Raw genomic sequence first — 19,390 nt, forward strand, 5'->3', positions numbered from 1 at the left:
TGAGGTGTGTCCGTCTTTGTGGGTGTGAGAGAGAGACCTAACTCATTACAGTTAAGTAAATCGTGTCTTTGATCAGGACTGGACCGTGCAGAGGCTGAGATCTCATCACCAAAACAAGTTGAACACTCTGAGGAGAATCTTAGATGTCTACCAGGATAAAGTGGAGAAGAAGAACGCTGACTGGGAGAGGAGAGTCAAGGTCAGTGAAGGTCACAAGTCAGTCTGTCTCTCCTTCAGTAGCTCTTATACCTGAGGGTCTAAAGTATTATTTCAAACCCAACCAACTTCCTTCCCTATTTCCGTCCTTATTAGTACTGGCTCACTCCCCTACAACTCCTGCAGCTCATATGTAGCATGCTTTGTTTTGACTAATTCAACAATATAGTCAAACTCTCTGATTACATCCTTAAAGTGTATTAATCATTCCGGTGCAAATGTTACAGGCCTGATGGTTGGGACATAAAAAAAGCTTGATTTATTTATAATAATTAGTTTTTGTATGTGTTTCTGTGCTTGCCCGGTCCTGTTTCCTGCAGGCCTTGAATACACAGAACGAGCAGCTACTGGAGGAGCAGAGAGCTGAGAGGAGGAGGAGTAAAGAGGAGACGCTCCAGTGGCACAGAGAAAAGGTTGCATAGGAATCTGGCAGGCGTCAATAGTTCTTAAGTCTTTCAGCGTGCCTAGCAACCCCTAGGGTCATATTTAAGAATACAGACAACTGATTTAAGACATATCATTACATAATGATTCCTGCCTTTCGTTTAGAGCAAAATGCTGGAGCTGTTCTCAACCAGGCTGGATGTCCTGCACAGCCACCAGGCCTCCAGTGAGTCAGCACACTGACATGTATGTGTGTCAGCACAATCCCTGACCTTAACATACTAACACCTGTATTCACCACCTGTGACCCTGAATAGCACTGCAGGAGCTGCAAATGGCCAGACAGGAAGTTGGGAAAATACAAGAAATGTTGATGGCATCATCCCAGGAGCAGCAGGAAGCTGCTGAGGAAGGTGAAAGCACAGAGAACAAAGGACTTTCAGCTCATCAACAGACTGTGGTGGGTTGGAATTGGTTACAGTGGCTGTCTGCAGCTCATATCTGAGGTGCATGTAAAATTAAAAACATATAAATAAAGAATCCAATAAGAAGACAGATACACCTTCTGAGGGACTGTATGTGGGTCAAAAGTACTTATTAGTACATTTAAAAACATGTTTAAATGTAAATATTTCTCTTGTATCATTTTGGTTTGGCTTCCATTAAATGTTTCTCAGTCTAAACTGTCTTTTTAAAAATGTACAAATAAAACTTGAAACAAATCTCAAACATGAGCAGATAAAAACACTATCTCCATGAACAAATCTATATGTGTGTTTTGACTGTACTGATTGTACTTTTAATGTGGTTCTCTCTGCAGGCTTGCAATGACTCGGAGCAGCCACTGGAGGGGGCTAAAGCCCGCCTGGAGGAGCTGAAGGAGAGTCTGTATCAGAGGGAGAGAGAGATCACTGAGCTGCTGGAGGCCCAGAGGAGCCCCGTCCCCCCCGTGCCCCAGTCCCCCTGCAGCGTGCTGCTCCCCACTGTCATACACAAGGTGATGTTCAAATATTAAACTATGTATTCAAAACGTTTGTAACGTCAAAATATGGCAGAAAATACTTCATTCTCTTTCTTTGACTTCACTGTGAATCTATGACCTTGTTGTGTAATATAAGACTGCTTTGTTTTGTTTTCCAGGCTCAAGCTCTCTGCAGTGCAGTGCCTGAGGCCAGAGCTCTTTTGGACCTGATGATTGAGGAGAATCGAGCCGCGTTGGTTGAAGCCAGAGACAAACTGGGCCGTGAGCAGATGGCTAGAGAAGACAGTATTAGCAAAGAAGATAAGGCAAACGACCAAGAGGGGTAAGAGATCATGGATAGAGTTTAAAAATATAAACAAAAAATAACTTCCTATTGATTGAATAGCCACTGCCAGTCTCAAAAGTGGGCAGTTAAATTGATCACATTTTTTTATTTATTTTAAATAAGTATTTTTCAGATGGATTTTCTCTTTTTTTCAGGTTTGCTGAATCTGAGTCAAGTGTGTCCTTACTACAAGAAACAGTGAGGGGCTATGAGGTCTCTTATCTGGCTTTGGACTGCATTAAAACCGGAGAAAGCCCTGTAATAAATGGTAAATACCTTTTAAATGCAACCACTTGCACATGCATTCAGCAGCCTATTTTACCACTAATAGTAATACTTACATCTTCAAAAGCTGGAAGCTTTCTTCAACAGCTGTGTCTGAACTTACAGGTACATGCCTTATATTAGCAGTTTTACTGTACTCTAACTTCTGTTTTTCTCAGAATGTGACGCGGTGGCAGAGCTGGAGGACATCTTGGGACAAGGGACGATCCGAACCACAGAGGGAGTGAAGAGCGTTGGTCAGCAGCTTCTCCTGCTGCAGGATCAGGTTGGTCTGTTATTAAAAAGTTGGGCCTCTAAGAAGGTCACCACCCAGCTGACATCTATAAACAAAAAACAGAATATGTTGGCCCTCGCTGTTTTTCACAAATTCTACAATACAACATCAGTAGTGAAATAGCTTAAAGGACACCTATCATGTTATATTTAAATTATATATTGTAGGGCCATACCTATATAAGGTATATTTATACGTTTCTGTTTTCAAAATACCAAACAGATGATGCATTTTAGCCATGCCTCATTTCGCTCTATTTGCTGTTCTCCAGCCCTGTTTTTGCAGGGGGCTGATTCTGTGAGCTGCAGCTGACCACGCCCCCCTGCCGGAGAGGGGAGCGTGCTCTGATCAAGTCAGAAGAGGGGGAGAAAAATAGATCTCCGTCCTCCGTGTTTTATTATATTATTATAGAGTCGTTATTCATTTGTTTTAAAGCTCAATAAATAACAAAGAAGACCTTTGACCGGCACTTTTCAAATTTTGTCTGGAAGATTTAAACTTTAACGGACATCTTGACCGGCGAAAGAAAACCTAACTGAAACTCTGCCGCACGGTCCCCTCGTTCCTTGGAAGAGGCGGAGAGGTGGGTGTTTGTCATCTGCTGGTGGACTAACCGGAGAGAATTACAGTGCTTGCCTCGACGGGGAGGGATTGCATTGAATTACAGCAGCAGGAGCAAACGCTTGCCTCGGGGAGGGAGAAAAAAAGCCACAGCGGAGAATAAACAGAAGGGAAACCATGGCAACCATGCGCGGGAAGTCTTCTTCGCTGCTTTTGTGGCAGACGACAGCGCCACTTACAGGCCTGGCATATGTACTACAGCGTCTCCAGCGCTTTTGAGCGGCAATGGCCGGCCGTGGCCCAACCCCACATTCCCCTGATAGGTGGAGAGTTGGCCCAATAGCCGTAGCGCCACCGTCCTGACGTCAGTAACGTGTTCAAATCTGGATCAGTTTTTATCAGATCCGTTGCAGCCCCGTTTTTAGAGATTTGGGTATGGAGGAAAATAGAGAGGGTTGTGTTTTCTGACACTTGGTGAGTTCCGTGGAACACCGGGGACACATATTCATGTATAAAAGACGTACAAAAGTGCATTTTGCATGATAGGTCCCCTTTAATTAAAAAACGATTGTCATAAGGGTAGACTTTAGGTGTGCCAAATATCACATTATGTTGATGAAGCGTGTTATCCAAAGTCCTGGAAAGAATTTTGTTAGATAGATTATGTTCTTATTTATGTACCTCAGATAACCAGTTTGGCTTCAAGGCTAAGCATGGTACTGAGCTATGCATCTATGCTTTGAAGGAAATGGTAGAAACATACAGAAGACAGAATTCCACTGTTCTGATTGGTTGTATTGATGCCTCTAAGGCTTTTGACCGAGTTAACCATCATAAACTGTTTTTAAAATTGAGACAAAGGGCTGTGCCCAACAGTATAATTAGGATCCTGGCTTATTGGTATGCCAACCAGAGCATGCGGATAAAATAGGGGAATGCAGTCTCGGCGCCATTTGGTGTTGGTAATGGAGTTCGCCAGGGGGGGCTCCTCTCACCATGCCTTTTTAATATCTATATATGAATGATCTATCAGATGATTTAAGTGTCTGTAAAACAGGATGTGTGATTGGTAATGTGATTGTAAACCATCTGATGATTTGGCTATTGTTTCTCCTAGCAGTGCTGGATTTCAACAGTTGCTAAATATATGTTCTGATTATGGAGTCAAATTTGATGTGAAATACAATGCTAAGAAGAGCGCTGTAATGATCTGCAGAGCAAAAGGGGATAAGAACCTTGGTTTTCCAATATTCTATCTGTCAGGACAGGTGCTGTCTGTTTGCTGTAAAACAAAGTATCTGGGACACATCATTACAGATGAAATGGCTGATGATGATGACATGTATAGACAGCGGCGTGTCTTATACAAGCTAACATGTTGGCTAGAAAATTCTCTTGATGTTCAGATAAGGTTAAGGTTAACCTCTTTAGAGCTTATTGTACTCCTCTCTATACTGCCCCCTTGTGGGTCAAGTTTAAGAAGGCGAGCCTCCAGAAGCTCCAGGTTGCTTATAATGATTGTTTGCGTATAGCCGTATACTGCTTAGAAAACCAAGGTGGTGCAGTGCAAGTGAAATGTTTTGTAATGCACGAGTCAACACGCTCCATGCTCTCTTGAGAAATCTGATGTACAAATTCATCTGTCGATTGAATGTTTCTCATAACTGTCATTATGCTGCTTTCAAATCCGTGTCTCAGTGCTGTACGATACCAGTCACCTCTGTGGAAACATTGGTATAACTGCCTTTTTTTATTTATATTTGAGTGTTGTATGTCTTTTAAAAAAACGGACCAAGAGTCTCTTTAAATAAAGCTGTTGATGATGATGATACTGTACATATTATGCCTGTATTGAGATATAAGGGTTTAGGCGCCCCTAGCTTTCACTCACTAGATTTATAAACAGCAACTTGATTACATTGTAGCCTATTACTTTTTATGGGTTTTTAACTTCTCACATGGATCAAATGTTTGGTATTATAAGGATTATTGTGCCTGCTAGTAGAAGTAGCTATAAATATATGCTTGACATACATGTTTGATAGAGCCGTGTGTTTTGTACTCTTTTCTCAAGCTGAAGCAAGTTAAAGACGAGAAAAAGAAAATAATTGACAACTACACTTCAGAAAGGACAATGAGGAAGAAGTACTACAATATGGTGGAAGACATGAAAGGTACACATTAGTCAGCGTCAAATATTTGATGTATTAATTTAAAACCAAAATGTGAGTCCTTCTCAATTTAGCCCTCTCTCATGTCTTATTTTTTTTTTCTCAGGTAAAATCAGAGTGTTTTGTCGGATTCGACCGCTGAGCAGAACTGAAGATGCTCAAGGTGGAGCCATCGCTGTGGAGAAAATAGATGATTTCTCTGTCAGTGTGGACACTCCTCGAGGGCCGAGGGAGTTTCAGTTCGACAAGGTGTTCACTGCTGAAGCCTCTCAGGAAGACCTGTTTCAGGACACCAACAGGTGGGGGGGGGTTATGCTTACTAAGCAGGGACCAATATGTATACAAATGTACCATAAAACACATACAATGGGCTCTGCATAAACAGGTTAACCATTGCTCAGATGCATTTCCAGTTTATTTCAATTCTGTCATTCATCAAGAATGTTCTCCTTTTTGGATTACATCTCTCCAATTGACGCATGCAAGTAAGGCATACTTGTAGTATCCCTTTGTCACAAAGGTAACACACTGTCTCAATTCAGTTAGTTCAGCAGTTTAATATATATTCCCTCCCCAGGTTGATCCAGTCGGCCATCGATGGATACAACGTCTGTATCTTTGCGTATGGCCAGACGGGCTCAGGAAAGACCTTCACTATGGTGGGGGACAAGGACCAGAAGAACCCCGGGATAATGCCGAGATCTTTTAACGCCATCTTTGATATCATACGAGAGAGCAGCACCAAATTCGACTTTAAGGTAACGGTCATCTTTTCTGTGAGATAGGAAAGATCTTAAATCAATTAAGTCATAACAATATTGGACCTGATATATAACTACTACTTATATTACTTATCAAGGTAAGATAAGTACAATTGATGATCTATATCCAGATCTAGATATGAATCATTTACATTGGCATCAAATCATAATTTACAATGTGATGAGGGCAAACAAAATCATAAATGTTCATTGATATTTTCTTATGTATCATGTATTTTTATATGTTCACCATTTCCATGACAAAGTAACCTCTCCTCTCTTTGTCTCCCTTGTCTTTCTTCCTCTCTGACCCATCCTCCTCCTCCTCTTCCTTCCTCTTCTTCTTCCTCCTCTTATCTCAGGTTTCGGCCTACATGCTGGAGTTGTACAACGACCGGCTGCAGGACCTCTTTGTGATGCCGGCTGGTGAGGCCCATGCTCAGCCTCCGTCCCATGGCCAGGTCAGGCGGGTGGAGATCAAGAGGAACCGAAAGGGGGTTGTGTTCGCCCAAGGAGCAGAGACAAAAGAGGCCTCCAGTGCCCAGGAGCTCTACGCTCTGTTCCTGCAAGCCTGCGCCAACAGACACATCTCTGCCACCAGTGAGTTCCTCTGTGGCGTGCCGTGCTGCCCGGTTCAACAGGGCCCTGCTAAATGGTTTGGATTAATCCTGTTAGTTACAGTCAGTGTGACGGGGCGGCAGCTAGGTACATCATTACTGGAGAAAAAAAATACAGCATAGAGGGGTTAGTTTGATGTTTTTATTTGTACATGAAATATTTCTGTCAATATTTAATCGTAAAAATGCTTGACTTGAGAGGAAATTAGTATATGGCAAGTCATTTCTTTCAATTTGAATTTTTTTTTCATAATTTAGGTGATTTTTTCAAGAAGCCAAACAGTATGTATACATTAGAGTATATATTTAAAATTGTATTTACATACAGTTATTTACAAATAAAAATTGTTGTATATGATTTGGAATCAGTACTTTTGCACTATTTTCTGATGTTTCATAAACAAAACACAGAATCAATTTATCCTCATGAGGATCTGAAGAATCCACATTCATTAAAGTACAATAATTGTTAGTGTCCGCCAAAGTGTATCAACATCCACAGCTATTTAAAGTCCAATCAGGGCATTTTATGTTGTGTATATGTTTCCCAAGAGATGAATGTGGAGAGTTCCCGCTCCCATCTCATTGTGTGCATCATGGTGGAGAGCAGGAATCTGACTAATGGCAGCGTGAGCACCGGGAAGCTGAGCCTCGTGGACCTGGCAGGAAGTGAGAGAGCAGCCAAGACCGGGGCCAAAGACCACCAGCTAAAGGTTAGCTCAGATGTTGTTTTGGGATTTGTGATAGTAAGGATGATTGAAAGTTGATATATCATGGCCTTTCTAAATTCTCCCCTCCATTTCTCTGCAGGAGGCTAACTCCATTAACAAATCACTGAGTGCCCTGGGTGATGTAATCTCAGCCCTGTCTGCAGAACTGCCTCATGTACCATACAGGAATAGCAAGCTGACACAGGTAATGATAGCAAAAACAAGCAGTATTCTTTGAAGTTTTGTGGTTGTTGCAATGACCTATTAGCTGGGTGTGATTTTTGTATTTGAAGTCATGAACCATAATGTGGACAGGTCAGCCAAGTGTGATCTGTGCTTTTCATCTCTTTTAAGTCATTGTTTGCAACAAAAACTTCAAATGCTACTGTGGTGCTCAAAGCTGTTTAAGACAGAGAATGTAAATAAGTCTGTTCCATCTACAGTGACCCACCAATGGAAAGGGAAACACTGAGAGGACACTTAGTCTAAAACATAATATTATAACAGAAACAGGTCGATGATTAAAGCTTTAACAAAAAAACCTACCTAAAAAGCAATCCGTTGGACAGACATCCAAAGAGGAATCATACTTGTCGGCAGTTAAGAAGGAAGACTATCTGCAGCTTAATATTTATGGTCCTTGCATGATCTTAGTTTGCATGTTTACTCCAGTTGGATGAGGTACCACTGTATAAATAGTTAAATGTGTTTATTACTAAATCCCTGCCAAGCTTAATCTTCCGTTCTCCTCACTAAATATAACCAACCGAATCCTCTCCCAAAACAATTCCCTTTCCCTTTATTTCCTGGGTTAAACCCTAAACTGTGAGGAACACAACACCTTATTAGTGCCATGTGGGAGTTGAAAGCATGGGATTGAGGGACACACTACATCAGGGGGTTTAACCTTAAAATACCTTAACAGTATCATACAATGTATTCCCTTCCCTTGTCAGGTGATGCAGGACTCCCTGGGTGGAAATGCCAAAACCCTCATGATCGTCAACATCTCTCCTTCTGAATGCAACCTTGAAGAGACGCTCACATCTCTGGTGTAAGAGACAACTATAGATCCATCTATTTTAAATATCTAAATGCTATCAAACTGCTAAATAACACATGAACTTCCTGAACTGTCCAGTTATGCAACCAGAGTGAAGGCCATAACCAACAATGCACAAAGACATGTGGAGAGCAAAGAGATCGCCCAGCTGAAAGAGGTATCTGTTCAGAGACATTAATCTATAGGTAGAATTAAACAAAAAACATTTGATAGGCACATTGACACAGTTACGCTAACTATATTTCTTTGTTTTCTTTTCCATTTCTGTTTCTGTTAGGTCATCATTAGGCTGAGGTCAGGGCAGACAGTGGAAGACGAGGATGTTTGAACCTTTCAAACAGCAAAGAAAAACTATTCATTTAAATATTTGAGTAATTGGAATGTGAGAAACCTATTACAATAAATGTTCTCATTAATGTTCTATTTTTTTACTTTAACATGTCACTTATAAGAAACATTTTCTCAATATTTCTAGAAAAAGTACATTGGTTTTTAACAAATAATGAATTTTCTTTTCCATTTGATTGGAATTAGAAAAATTATAAAACAGATTTTTAAATGAAGTTTACTACCTGGCTCATTATCTCCTGACATCTCATTGTCTGCCAAATAACTCTGGCTTACTTTGTTTCCTGAAGTATGGTTAATTATTTAAAATGACAAGAAGCAATCGCATTAACAACATAGCACAACTTACTGCAATAAAATATGTTTCCTGCAATTCCTGCTATTTTTTAAATATGAAACATGTGTCTAGTTGGCTACACACCCATTTGTGTTACATCACTAATAGGCCAAGGGTGTGCATGTCACCGTATAAGGTTCAACGTTAAGGCATCAGTGTTTCCCATAGGACAAATTTGAAATAGACTTTTGTGTACAATAGCAGAGTAAAGAGTGTGTGTCATTTCTTGAGTGGCCTGTCTTTTTTGTTTAAGATATGCTTGCTAATGAACTCTTATTTATTTACCATGTTTTTTTTTCTTAATTCCCTTAATGTTTCACATGCGGGGATGGCTGACATCACCCTAGATGCATTCAGGGGATTGCGTGCAGTTTGTTAATGTGTGCTGCCTGCCTGGCTCTATAGAATGAGGCCCCCACAACACAGGGCCCCCAACCCGGCCCCACGTGTAACTGAAGAGGCAAATTGGAAGTCAGCTGGTTATCCAGTTTGCACTCCTATTGTATGAAGGAAAAGGCAAAGAGTTTGTAGCCCATTAGAGAGGTTAAGTTTCCAGGACCTGTTCCTATAACGTTACGGGGTCAGATCCCATGGCTGGGAATGCACACTCTGAAACACGCAAAGGTTGTTATTGCTTTTTAAGCCAGGCAGCGGGTTCACAAAAAATGTGACATATGACAGAAAGTACAGACAAAAGTATTCAAATGTCCCAAAGTGAAGTGGGAAAAATAGCAGTTTTTTGTCATTTGTAAGCTAATGGGCCAATGCATAAAAATGAACATGGCCTTGAGGTTTTCTTTCCCTTCATACATTCATATGCGTATAAAGCTATTTGAATTGAATTGCTACTGTTTTGATTAAGTAGCTATGTGTAGCAGAATAAGATTTAGTAAGACATGTATTCTACTTTGGCTTGTTTTTTGTCTCACTATTGAACCTGGCTCAGACTATCAAACAGTCACAACAGGCAAGGCTTAAAACAGAAATAATTTGAGCCAGGGTGGCATGATAACAGTTTCTATAAGAAGACCGTCTTTTGTCCTCCCATTTTAATTGTTCAGCATTTTTAATCTATACCGCGGGCCTCACAAGTTCTCCCCTTTGTCACGTCCCATTAGAGCCATGACTCCCCAGCATTGCGTGCTGTGTGTTGTTGGCTGCTTTAGATCAGCGGCCACTCAGCACATGTTCCCTGTGATTTGTTATTCTTTAATGGCGGCCATAGTTTGAATCCTACTGTGAGCTCTGGACAAGAACAAAGTGAGAGACAAAGAGGCAGAGAGTACATGGAGAGGGAACATGGTTGATGAGGGGGCCGAGGTCTCATCCTCTGGGTGTGTTTTGTTAATTCATTGACACAAACCAATTAACCACTATAAATGGTTTGCATATAGGGCCACACACAGGCCGACTGGGAATGAAGCCTTTGATAAAGTAAATGGCTGCTGTCATGAGATGGCGTTGGCATTTTTGGCACACATTAAAGACACTCTGAGAGGCACAGTACATTTACTATAGCAACTTTATTGTGATAAATGTGACTATTAAGTTAACATTTACATTACATAACTTACATACAAGTTTGTCCGCACATAGTATGATCATCACCATACTAGGATATAGTTTGCAGTTGACATTCATTCATCTGGTTTTACTTAACACTATTTAAATATTTTAGTAATTTTATCTCAACACGAGTCTTTGTACCACTTATTCTGCTTTCCTTATTAGAAATCCCCAAAAGTCTGTTGAAATTACTATTATGACAACATACATACTTTTAGTCAAATAAAATTAAAGCAATTTAACATATTTAAAGTCATGAATATCTTTTTTAATGATAAGAAAAAAGAAGAAAAACCATCCCATACTGTAGTTTTATTTCAATCAAAACTACCAAACCACAACAACAAACAAAACATTGACATCCCAGTCCAAGTGTTTATTTTCTACTATACATATTATGTTACTTTGATATTGCTTTACCAATGTAATGACTACTTAACCTGTATTCTCTGCAGTGGCATTAACATTTAAATAATAACAACTGTTATTCCCCACAAATCCCCAAATGTATTTCCTTGACTTATTTTAAATTCAATATTCTCCTTTTCCCTTTAAACAAATCTATGCATATATATGTGTATATGTTTAACTACTGTACACACAATGTCAAGTAGTTCTGGTTACAAACATATACTGTAGTGTGATGTCACTATTTGTCAATATTTGTGCATAGACATGTTTAGTTAAGATTTTAGCAATGAACGGACAAATTGTAGTATAATCAGCCTCGTAGCATCAAACTCTGCACACATATCTTTCTTAACTGGGAAGCCAAACATCTAGGTGAAGTAAGAATAAGTAAGACAGGATTTGAGAAGATTGTGGTCATGAAAGTTGTACACTCTTTAATATATTTTTCTGAACTTCTTAAAGGTTAATAAAATGCAACGGCCAGAAGGTTGTCAGTTTGAATGCTCTGAACTGAAGTGACCTATTGTTCAACAACTCATTAGCCAACACTGCTGTGTCCTGAAACTGCGGTAAACAGGTAGGACTCTGCTGGAAGGGACAATGAGGTCTCCGTAGATTAGTTAAAGTTAAAAAGAGATTAAACTGTCATCATCCTAACTTTCAAACTATTTAAGGACAAGTAGTTCTGCCCGACTCCTATTTTCTCTTCACCCATTTGGCCATGCTTCTTTACATGAACCTTCTTAAAGGAGAAATGCCTGATTTCACTCTGTGCTGTCCTCTTTACCTCCCTTGTCTGTGTGGGAGGTCACAGCACTGATGGGCGAGGGGGAGCATGTTATAAAGGATGGGAAACTTTCATGTCTTAATATATATTTTGGTTCCTCACAGAGCCACTCAGTGAGAATTTGACCAGATGAGTAGGCTCAACAGTGTTTGCCTTGAGGATAAGATGAGGATGAGGAGATAAGAGAGTTGGAGGAGAGAAGTTAAAGCGTTGAGGAGGAGGAGAGGGCCGATGAGAGTGAAGATGAACTCTGCGTGAACACAGTTTGACGCCTAAGGCTATATCTCTTCCTCCCTCAGTGTTTAACTGTAACTAATAACTTAAGATAAAGGCATTGAATGAGCGGCTGTTTTCGAGCTTGTTTTAATGTGGTGGGACAGAAAGTCAGAGGGACTCTAAGTATGGGCACAGAGGCACTTTGAATGAACTTCCATTGTGTGTTAAATACAAATATTGAGTTAGTCAAATCTAATGCTATTTCTATGTAATTTTCAATGTCTTAAGAAACATATTTGCACATACATTTTTCCCTTTTGTGGTTGATATTTGTATCACATTTATAAAGACAGAAAATGCAGTCTGTGAACAATGATATAAGAGAGTGTATCTCTGTGGAGTTATTACCAAATGTAGTGGCTTGATGTGATAATAATCAGATTGTGTGACATTCAGGAACATCCACAGAGTATCATTTGGTCTAAAACCTTGAGGAGATGGTAATCCTGTACGGACGCGGCTTCATAGTCAGTCCAAAATCAGTGCTGAGATCCAGCTCCTGTCCGGGAACATTTTCAAGCCGCAGCCCGTGGAGCAGCGTGGTGATAAAGATAAACATCTCCAAACGCGCAAAACCATCACCGAGGCAGCGTCTCTTCCCCATCCCAAAGATGAGAACCTTCTCCGTCAGCTCCTTGTTGAGGAGTCCCGAGGGACCCAGGAAGCGATCAGGGCGAAATGTGTCCGGGTCAGCCCAAAGATCTCTGAGAAAGAGCGGACAACAGGAAGATATGAGCAATAAAGAAACATTTTACTCAATTGATACAGTCCATGTCCCATGAAATCTAATTTAACCTCATAATGTAGTCATTATTGCTTGTTACTACTCACACATCATGATTGACTTGGTACTGGTTAATGAAGACACATGTATCTTTGGGGATGAAGTAACCATTCAGACTGACGTTTCTCGTGGTGCTGGAAGGTAGAAAAACTGAATTTAAACCAAAAGAAAACATACAAATGTACACATTAATGTACTGTAAACTTAACTGCTGTCTTACCAGTGAGGGATTGTGAAAGGGACGTATGAAGCATAGCGATACACTTCATATATGAACGCCTCTGTGAAAGGCATATTGGGCTTATCTGAAAACCTGGGCAGTCTGGCTGTGCCAATGTGGTTGTCTAAGAAAGAGGAAAAACACAAAAACCCATTTGAAAGTTACAGGAAACTGAGATGCCTATATTTGAAAGGTAGCGGTCAATGTAGAGAGGTGAAGCCATTCTCATTCCGGTCCTTAAGATTTATGCAGTCTTTAAGCCCCTGACACTTAATCTGGATCTCAGTTTTTCTGATGAGAGTACAGCCTAGGAGAGGTCTCTACAGATACTAAGACTAAAGGTGCATTGAGGTGTAGATGGGAAATCAAACATTTCTTTACTTTTCACCACAAAGTTGCCTGAAATAACTGACAAAAAGGGGGCAGACTATTAAGACTGTTCAATGATAGCTAATAAGGACCTGTGATTAACATGTCAAGGCTAAATTAAACTCTTGAGCTGTATCGTACGTTTCTGACATAATTGCATTATCATTGGTTCTCTTTCGAGACCGTAAACAAGTTAAAAGTTTGTCATGTCTCGGAAACTTATTATGAAAGTGTATTCTTTATATTAGTTTTTTCATGTCCTTTTGTTCTGTGCCCTCTGTCTTATTGTGAAAAGTAATTCTCCCTCTTGTTTCAGGACTCCATGCTCCCCGCCCCTATGTGTCTCCCGTGTTCATGATTGTTTACCCCGCCCTGATTGTTTCCACCTGTGTCCCTCACCTTGTGTAGTATATATTGTTTTAGTCCCCACCTGTCCAGTGCCAGTTCGTTATCATTCATGACTACATTCAAGCCTGCTCCATGGTCGTATTCCATTCTCATGCTCCTGATGATTGCTATTAGTTTTTACTCGAAAGAGTGATTTTGTGTTTCCCTGTTTTGTTACTGTGCTTAATCCAGTAAAGTCTTTATTTTTTGAATACCACCTGAGTCTGAGTTGTGCATTTGAGTTCATGCCACTAAGTTCTCCCCTTGACAAAGTTCCCTGTTTTGTCCTTCAGTTCATTCACGGTTAGAGCGTGTGAGTTGTGGTGAGTGTTTCGAGTTTTAAACACGCACATCACAAATAATTACAACGACCCAATATGCTCGCCTTTCATCATTCATTAAAACTCTTGTTCACTCGTTCACTAATAAGGTTTCCAGTAAAGAGGTGAGCTTTACTGTAAACAGACGGATAAAAGCTTCACAGTCAATTAATTTATTAGTATTTTGGACTTTGTGTGATCACATAGTGTGCCTTGCGTGTCACCGCCTTTGTGCCAGCCTGGGACAACTCTCTAACCTTTCTTTCTTTCTCTGGCTGTTTGTGCCTCCCTCTCTGATTCATCCTGTCTCCTTTTAGTGTCTCCCTCTCTCTCCCCTCTCCCTCCCTCCCTCTCTCTGTGATGCAACGTGCCTCAGAACAGACAGCACCAGTTCAACCCACTCCAAAAGTAGCTCTAGCGTCAGCAAAATTGGACCGATCTTTTGTGAGTTTCTCTGGTGGCTGACAGATTGTGTGTGTCTGGGAAGGGCATTTGATGATCATTGTATGGTTTTCATTATGTTGATTCTGCTTTAAATGGTGACCCTTCCTAACATGTCATAATGGCTACTTCTGTGATGATGATGATGATGAATCTCAAGGACAAAGATGTTCACCTGTTTATATCCTTAAAAACATAACCTCTGAATATATTTGGTACAAATTCAAGCAGATAAGGGTTAGGTTTGGTGTTTTCATTTCATATCTCAAATGGTCATAGTGTGGCTATGCTACAATTGTTATTGTTTAATTTGTGTTTACATTTGATTAATGACTATTTTCTCTAGCTTATTGACTCTTGAGATACTATAACCACTACATCTCCTGGGTGTGGAATCAGTCAAAGTCTTAAAGATACAGTACATTTAAGAGCGACTGAAAGTAAAGCAAATATTTAGCAGTGTTGCCGTATCAATCATAAACCACCAGCCACAATCTTAACCTTATTTCTATTGTTAATCATTTATTAGAGATCTTCTGTTTCTGGTCAATGAGTCATTCATGAGACCCCAGATTGGACAGGCCCTCCCTTTTCAGCATAGCACAAATTCTTTCTCCTTAGATAAGATGCATGCAGTTTCTAAAAAGGAAATGCTTATCCTGTAACACAAGACATTACCTATCTCCTGGTGTACTCTGTCTTGGATGTCTGGAAACGTAATCAGGTACAACAGGCTCCACTGTAAACCCGCAATGATGGTGTCAAATCCTTTAAAAACAAAACAAAACACCTTCAGTGAAAACAAGTTATATTCTTCATCAATATGCTCAGTTTATAGTCATTACCAACTTGTAGTGGGGCTAACCTGCTCCGAAGATGTCTATGACGGTGTGAATGATTTGAGAGTTGGAGAGCAAAGAGGAATCCGTATTTTCTTCTCTGTCTTCACACAGTTCAATCAGAGAATCTGTAATGTCCCGGATATACTTCTGCAATCCCAAACACACACATACAATATGACAGAACATTTAACAGTGATTGTGTTACAGTTTTTCTTAAAAAATTAAAATATATAACTTGAGGGTAATGCATGATTTTGTAGCTTTAGCGGTTCAAAGTTTTAAAAGCAATAATTAGAGAAGAGACTCATCAGTTACGGTACGACGCGTATCTTTCAGTGAGATGCTAATTCCTAATTAGAGTGCGTGCAAACATTATAGGCACTCTGCACAAGAACAAAGGTCCCTCCCAGGGGACTTGTTTGTTATTTTGTTGGCTACGGTTGCTCTCACAGCTACTACTGTTTGAGTGCAATGTCAGATTAGATAGTGGATGGCAAATTAGTGGGACAGATATAGAGAAACAACACTTGCAGACACGCTATCCACCGCGAAAGCTTGTCCTCAATATATTCTGTTTTTATTTTGTGGTCAGTGTACTAGACTAGCTATTGTTAAGTTATACTCATCAAACCAGCAATAACATTTAACACATTATTGTGGTGGTTTAGGTTAAATTCTACTGTTCTTATTAGTTGCAAATTAACAGTGCAAGTGCAAATGAAAACACAGCCCCATCCTGCAAAACAGTACTGGTTGACTATAAAGCACTGCATCCGTGTATGTCTCTGCCTTTCCATTTAAACTAAAGTGTGCATATGTCTGCCTCCTTACATTATCGAAGGTGTCGATGTGTTCCTCAATGCTCCGCTCCATGAATCCGTTCATCCTTCGAATGTGCTGGACCATCTTCCTAAGAGATGGACTAGGAAAGTAGCGAAATACTGGGAAGAAATCTGCCAGGTTCCCCGCAGCAAAGATCCTCAGGACCTCGTTGTTGATGTGAACCATTGTGAGGAACTCCTTGTCGTTGTAGTCGTACCTTTTCCCAAAACAGAGGGCACAGACAACATTTGCCACTGAGGTTACCAGGGGCCTCACCGGATCTATACCCGTCTTTTCTTGGTCCCCTTTGGCAGCAGCCTGTTCCCGAATCACCTTCACCATCTCAGCTGCCTCCGCACAGACCTGCTCCTCCAACAGGCAGCTGGCCCCAGACCCTCTGGGCTCAGCCTGGGAGAAAGACCTGAGGGCGTTCTTACACAGCTTCTTATGGAGCATCCAGGCCGGTCCGTACTTCTCACTGAAGGTCATGCTGGTCCCGTTGGCCACGGCAGAAAAGGTGAACAGGTCAGGCCTTCCGGCAAAAGCTTCTCCCTGCCGAACCAGAGCCTGTCTGATGGTGCTGTATCCACTCAGGACAACAACGGTCAAAGAGCCCAGACGCATCTGCAGTGAAGGAATAAACAGCATTATTTATTGAAACCTCTGTGTAACTAACAATTTCACACATTTGACTGTACCTTGAAAACATCGCCGTACTGGAGCCTCAAGTGGGTTAGAGAAAGATGAATCTGGTCCCCCATCTGTAGCAGATTGCCAACAAGGGGCCATGGTGTAGGGCCAGGAAGAGGAAGATATTTTGTGTGGTCCAATTGGGATTTGTGATGGCTCTTTCGGCCCCTGATGGCCATCAGGAGGAGAGTGATAAGACACAGAGTAACAGTGACACTAGACAGAGAGGCACAAAGGTTCTCTTTGATGGGCGGCGTCCCAAACGTCTGTCTCATCTTGCCAGAAAAGCTTTAAATACTAATAGAGAGGGGGAGGCTGTTAAAAGACACAGAAGGAAAACACTTGAAGAATGAAAAAGGACAAAGGAAATGTGGCAAACAATTTGGATAAAAATACTCACGATGCAGTTTCCTCCGGGTGTTAAAAAAGTGGATAGCTGGAAAAGAGAAACCAGAGATCTAGATACTCAGCAGGCAGAGGTTCGAGGTCTGGTCCTCAGGAACTTGTTGATGAGAGCAGCTCACAGTACGGGACATCCTTTATAGGAGTGACCGGCCCCCTGCAGAGGGAGCTGCTGCCCGCTCACAATAGAGAGGCGCACATGGCGAGAAACTTGGCACAGGGTGAAGGACGAGTCGTCCCGGCCAGCCAGTGAGCATCACGCACATTTGACAGCAGACCGGATCCATTCACAACAAGGGCCCCTCCTCTCCTGTGTCCCCTCATGGCCCTTGTGATGCCAGCGCCAGTTTGTTGCAGTGCATAGGTTTAATACATTAATTATTCATTAATAAAGTATTTTAGAAGTTATTAAATGTTTCAAAATATACAGGGATGAAGAAAAGCCAAGAAAACAGGCATTTTCTACCAATGGCCATCATTAATATATTTCCGAAAGAAAACCATACACCTGAATTCAGGACGTTTATTTGTATAGAATAAAAAAAATATATATAAGTAGTTTTATTTAATTAAAGGTACTTTTTCTCACACAACCTAGGGTTGTTTTCTAAACAATGTAATCTCTATTGTGTGTCACAAGGGGGCGCTCTCCGTCTGCTTAGATTGACTTCATATTAATACTTTCTTGCCTCAGGCTTCAACAAAATCTCCCTAATCATCATTATTACAACACTTCAGGCGGTGTGTGGGCAAAATAATATGAGCACCTCATAATGTATTTCAGTTCAATGCAACATACCAGACTGCCAAAAATAGCCCCAAATAAATCTACACACCTCCAAAGCACTGAAATATAAAAGATTATTTAAAAGTTTCAGTTGCAAGGCTACAGTCTTCATTGGTGCTTGCAAAACATTGCAATTGTGTATATGTATTTATAATTTGTGCACCACAATTCAATAATTTAAAACCTGACAGATGCATATTCCTTTTCTTTTAGCAGTTTATTTTTTTGTAATATTTACTTTGTGGCCTACAATTTCATTATCAAAGCGTTCAAGGTTTATCTCCCTTTTTACCAGCTCTCTCCTCCCTCTTTTCCCACCTTCTCTCTTCTGCTTTAATCCCTCTTTTCATGTCTGCCATACATCCTCCTCCCCAATTCTCTCACTATCTCTCACTCTCCATCTTTCATTCCTTTCATTCTTCTTTCTTTCTCACTCTCCATCAAACCGTCAATTTAGCTCAAGCTCAACTGTGGGACACCCGGTGCTGTCAGGCCCAGCGACAGCTCCTTTGACCCGCTGGTCCACGTCCTCTCCTGGTCCGGACTGGTCATTAGCTCGGCAGACAGACACACACTGCCTCTGTGGAGCCAGACACGATGGTGAAGTGTCTGAAAGGGGAATTTGTTGCTCGTATTAAACAGCAAACCAAGAATCACAGATTGCCATAATGAAATTAACTCAACATGTGGCTAAACTACACAGGATGCTACTACCTCTGTGAAATGGTGCTGTTATGATCACAAATTAATACCAGTTGTAATTTCTCAATGAGCCAGAAAACTTGAGATAGACATAAATGAGCAAGCAGAGTTCAGATTCATATTTTCTCCAATTCACAACATCATGACTGAACCCCATTCCCTTCATAGCACAAGCTTCAATTCAAGCACACAATTCAGCTCTACACATCAGTATGGGATGGTTTGCACTATGTGTTGCTGCACTGCCCAGCTACAGTTCTGCTGATCTTTTCATCGTTTAACAAGGATTAATCACAGAGACTGTGTTGTCCCCGGGGGAAATTCTCAAAGGGATGTGTGTATTTCCAGAGAGCCAAGAATAAAATAGGCGCACCAGACAAAGTTATGTGGCCACATTGTTCCTGGGAGACAGTGAAGCAGCAGGAGTTCCCTTATCAAAGCAAACATCTTCCCAATTATGTTTGCTGCCGTGTAGATCCTCTAACTGCATGTGCTGGCACGGCACAATTGAGTTGCAATGAAGCACTGGCAGCAATGCAACACGTGAGAC

At 40.9% G+C, this 19,390-nt stretch overlaps 2 protein-coding genes across 2 annotated transcripts; one reads left to right on the forward strand and one right to left on the reverse strand.

Moving 5' to 3' along the window:
- Positions 1-614: 614 nt before the first annotated feature.
- LOC117473057 (kinesin-like protein KIN-14E) lies at positions 615-8,747 on the forward strand. The gene is made up of 16 exons (XM_034118532.1): positions 615-629; positions 768-826; positions 918-1,060; positions 1,421-1,597; positions 1,741-1,904; positions 2,063-2,175; positions 2,351-2,457; positions 5,102-5,201; positions 5,305-5,497; positions 5,776-5,956; positions 6,322-6,559; positions 7,129-7,289; positions 7,387-7,491; positions 8,243-8,340; positions 8,428-8,506; positions 8,627-8,747. Exons 2-16 carry the CDS (start codon positions 772-774, stop codon positions 8,675-8,677), a joined length of 1,965 nt encoding a protein of 654 aa, XP_033974423.1. The 5' UTR covers positions 615-629; positions 768-771; the 3' UTR covers positions 8,678-8,747.
- A 3,748-nt stretch (positions 8,748-12,495) lies between these two features.
- LOC117472948 (cytochrome P450 1A1) lies at positions 12,496-17,224 on the reverse strand. Its single transcript, XM_034118407.1, has 7 exons — positions 16,958-17,224; positions 16,269-16,883; positions 15,461-15,584; positions 15,274-15,363; positions 13,079-13,202; positions 12,906-12,992; positions 12,496-12,778 (listed from the first exon to the last, which is right to left on the reverse strand). Exons 1-7 carry the CDS (start codon positions 17,222-17,224, stop codon positions 12,496-12,498), a joined length of 1,590 nt encoding a protein of 529 aa, XP_033974298.1.
- Positions 17,225-19,390: the final 2,166 nt, after the last annotated feature.

This window comes from Trematomus bernacchii, unplaced genomic scaffold, assembly GCF_902827165.1.
Source record: "Trematomus bernacchii unplaced genomic scaffold, fTreBer1.1, whole genome shotgun sequence".
NCBI lineage: Eukaryota > Metazoa > Chordata > Actinopteri > Perciformes > Nototheniidae > Trematomus > Trematomus bernacchii.

Bases quoted from the DNA above. Each gene is read 5' to 3' on its own strand.
- LOC117473057 (XM_034118532.1), top strand. From the start codon at position 772: ATGCTGGAGCTGTTCTCAACCAGGCTGGATGTCCTGCACAGCCACCAG. The intron at 1,598-1,740 runs GTGATGTTCAAA...TTTGTTTTCCAG, and splicing joins TCCCCACTGTCATACACAAG to GCTCAAGCTCTCTGCAGTGC. The intron at 7,290-7,386 runs GTTAGCTCAGAT...ATTTCTCTGCAG, and splicing joins CCAAAGACCACCAGCTAAAG to GAGGCTAACTCCATTAACAA.
- LOC117472948 (XM_034118407.1), bottom strand. From the start codon at position 17,224: ATGAGACAGACGTTTGGGACGCCGCCCATCAAAGAGAACCTTTGTGCC. The intron at 15,585-16,268 runs GTAAGGAGGCAG...TTGGGATTGCAG, and splicing joins ACATCGACACCTTCGATAAT to AAGTATATCCGGGACATTAC. The intron at 12,993-13,078 runs GTAAGACAGCAG...TCTACCTTCCAG, and splicing joins CCTTTCACAATCCCTCACTG to CACCACGAGAAACGTCAGTC.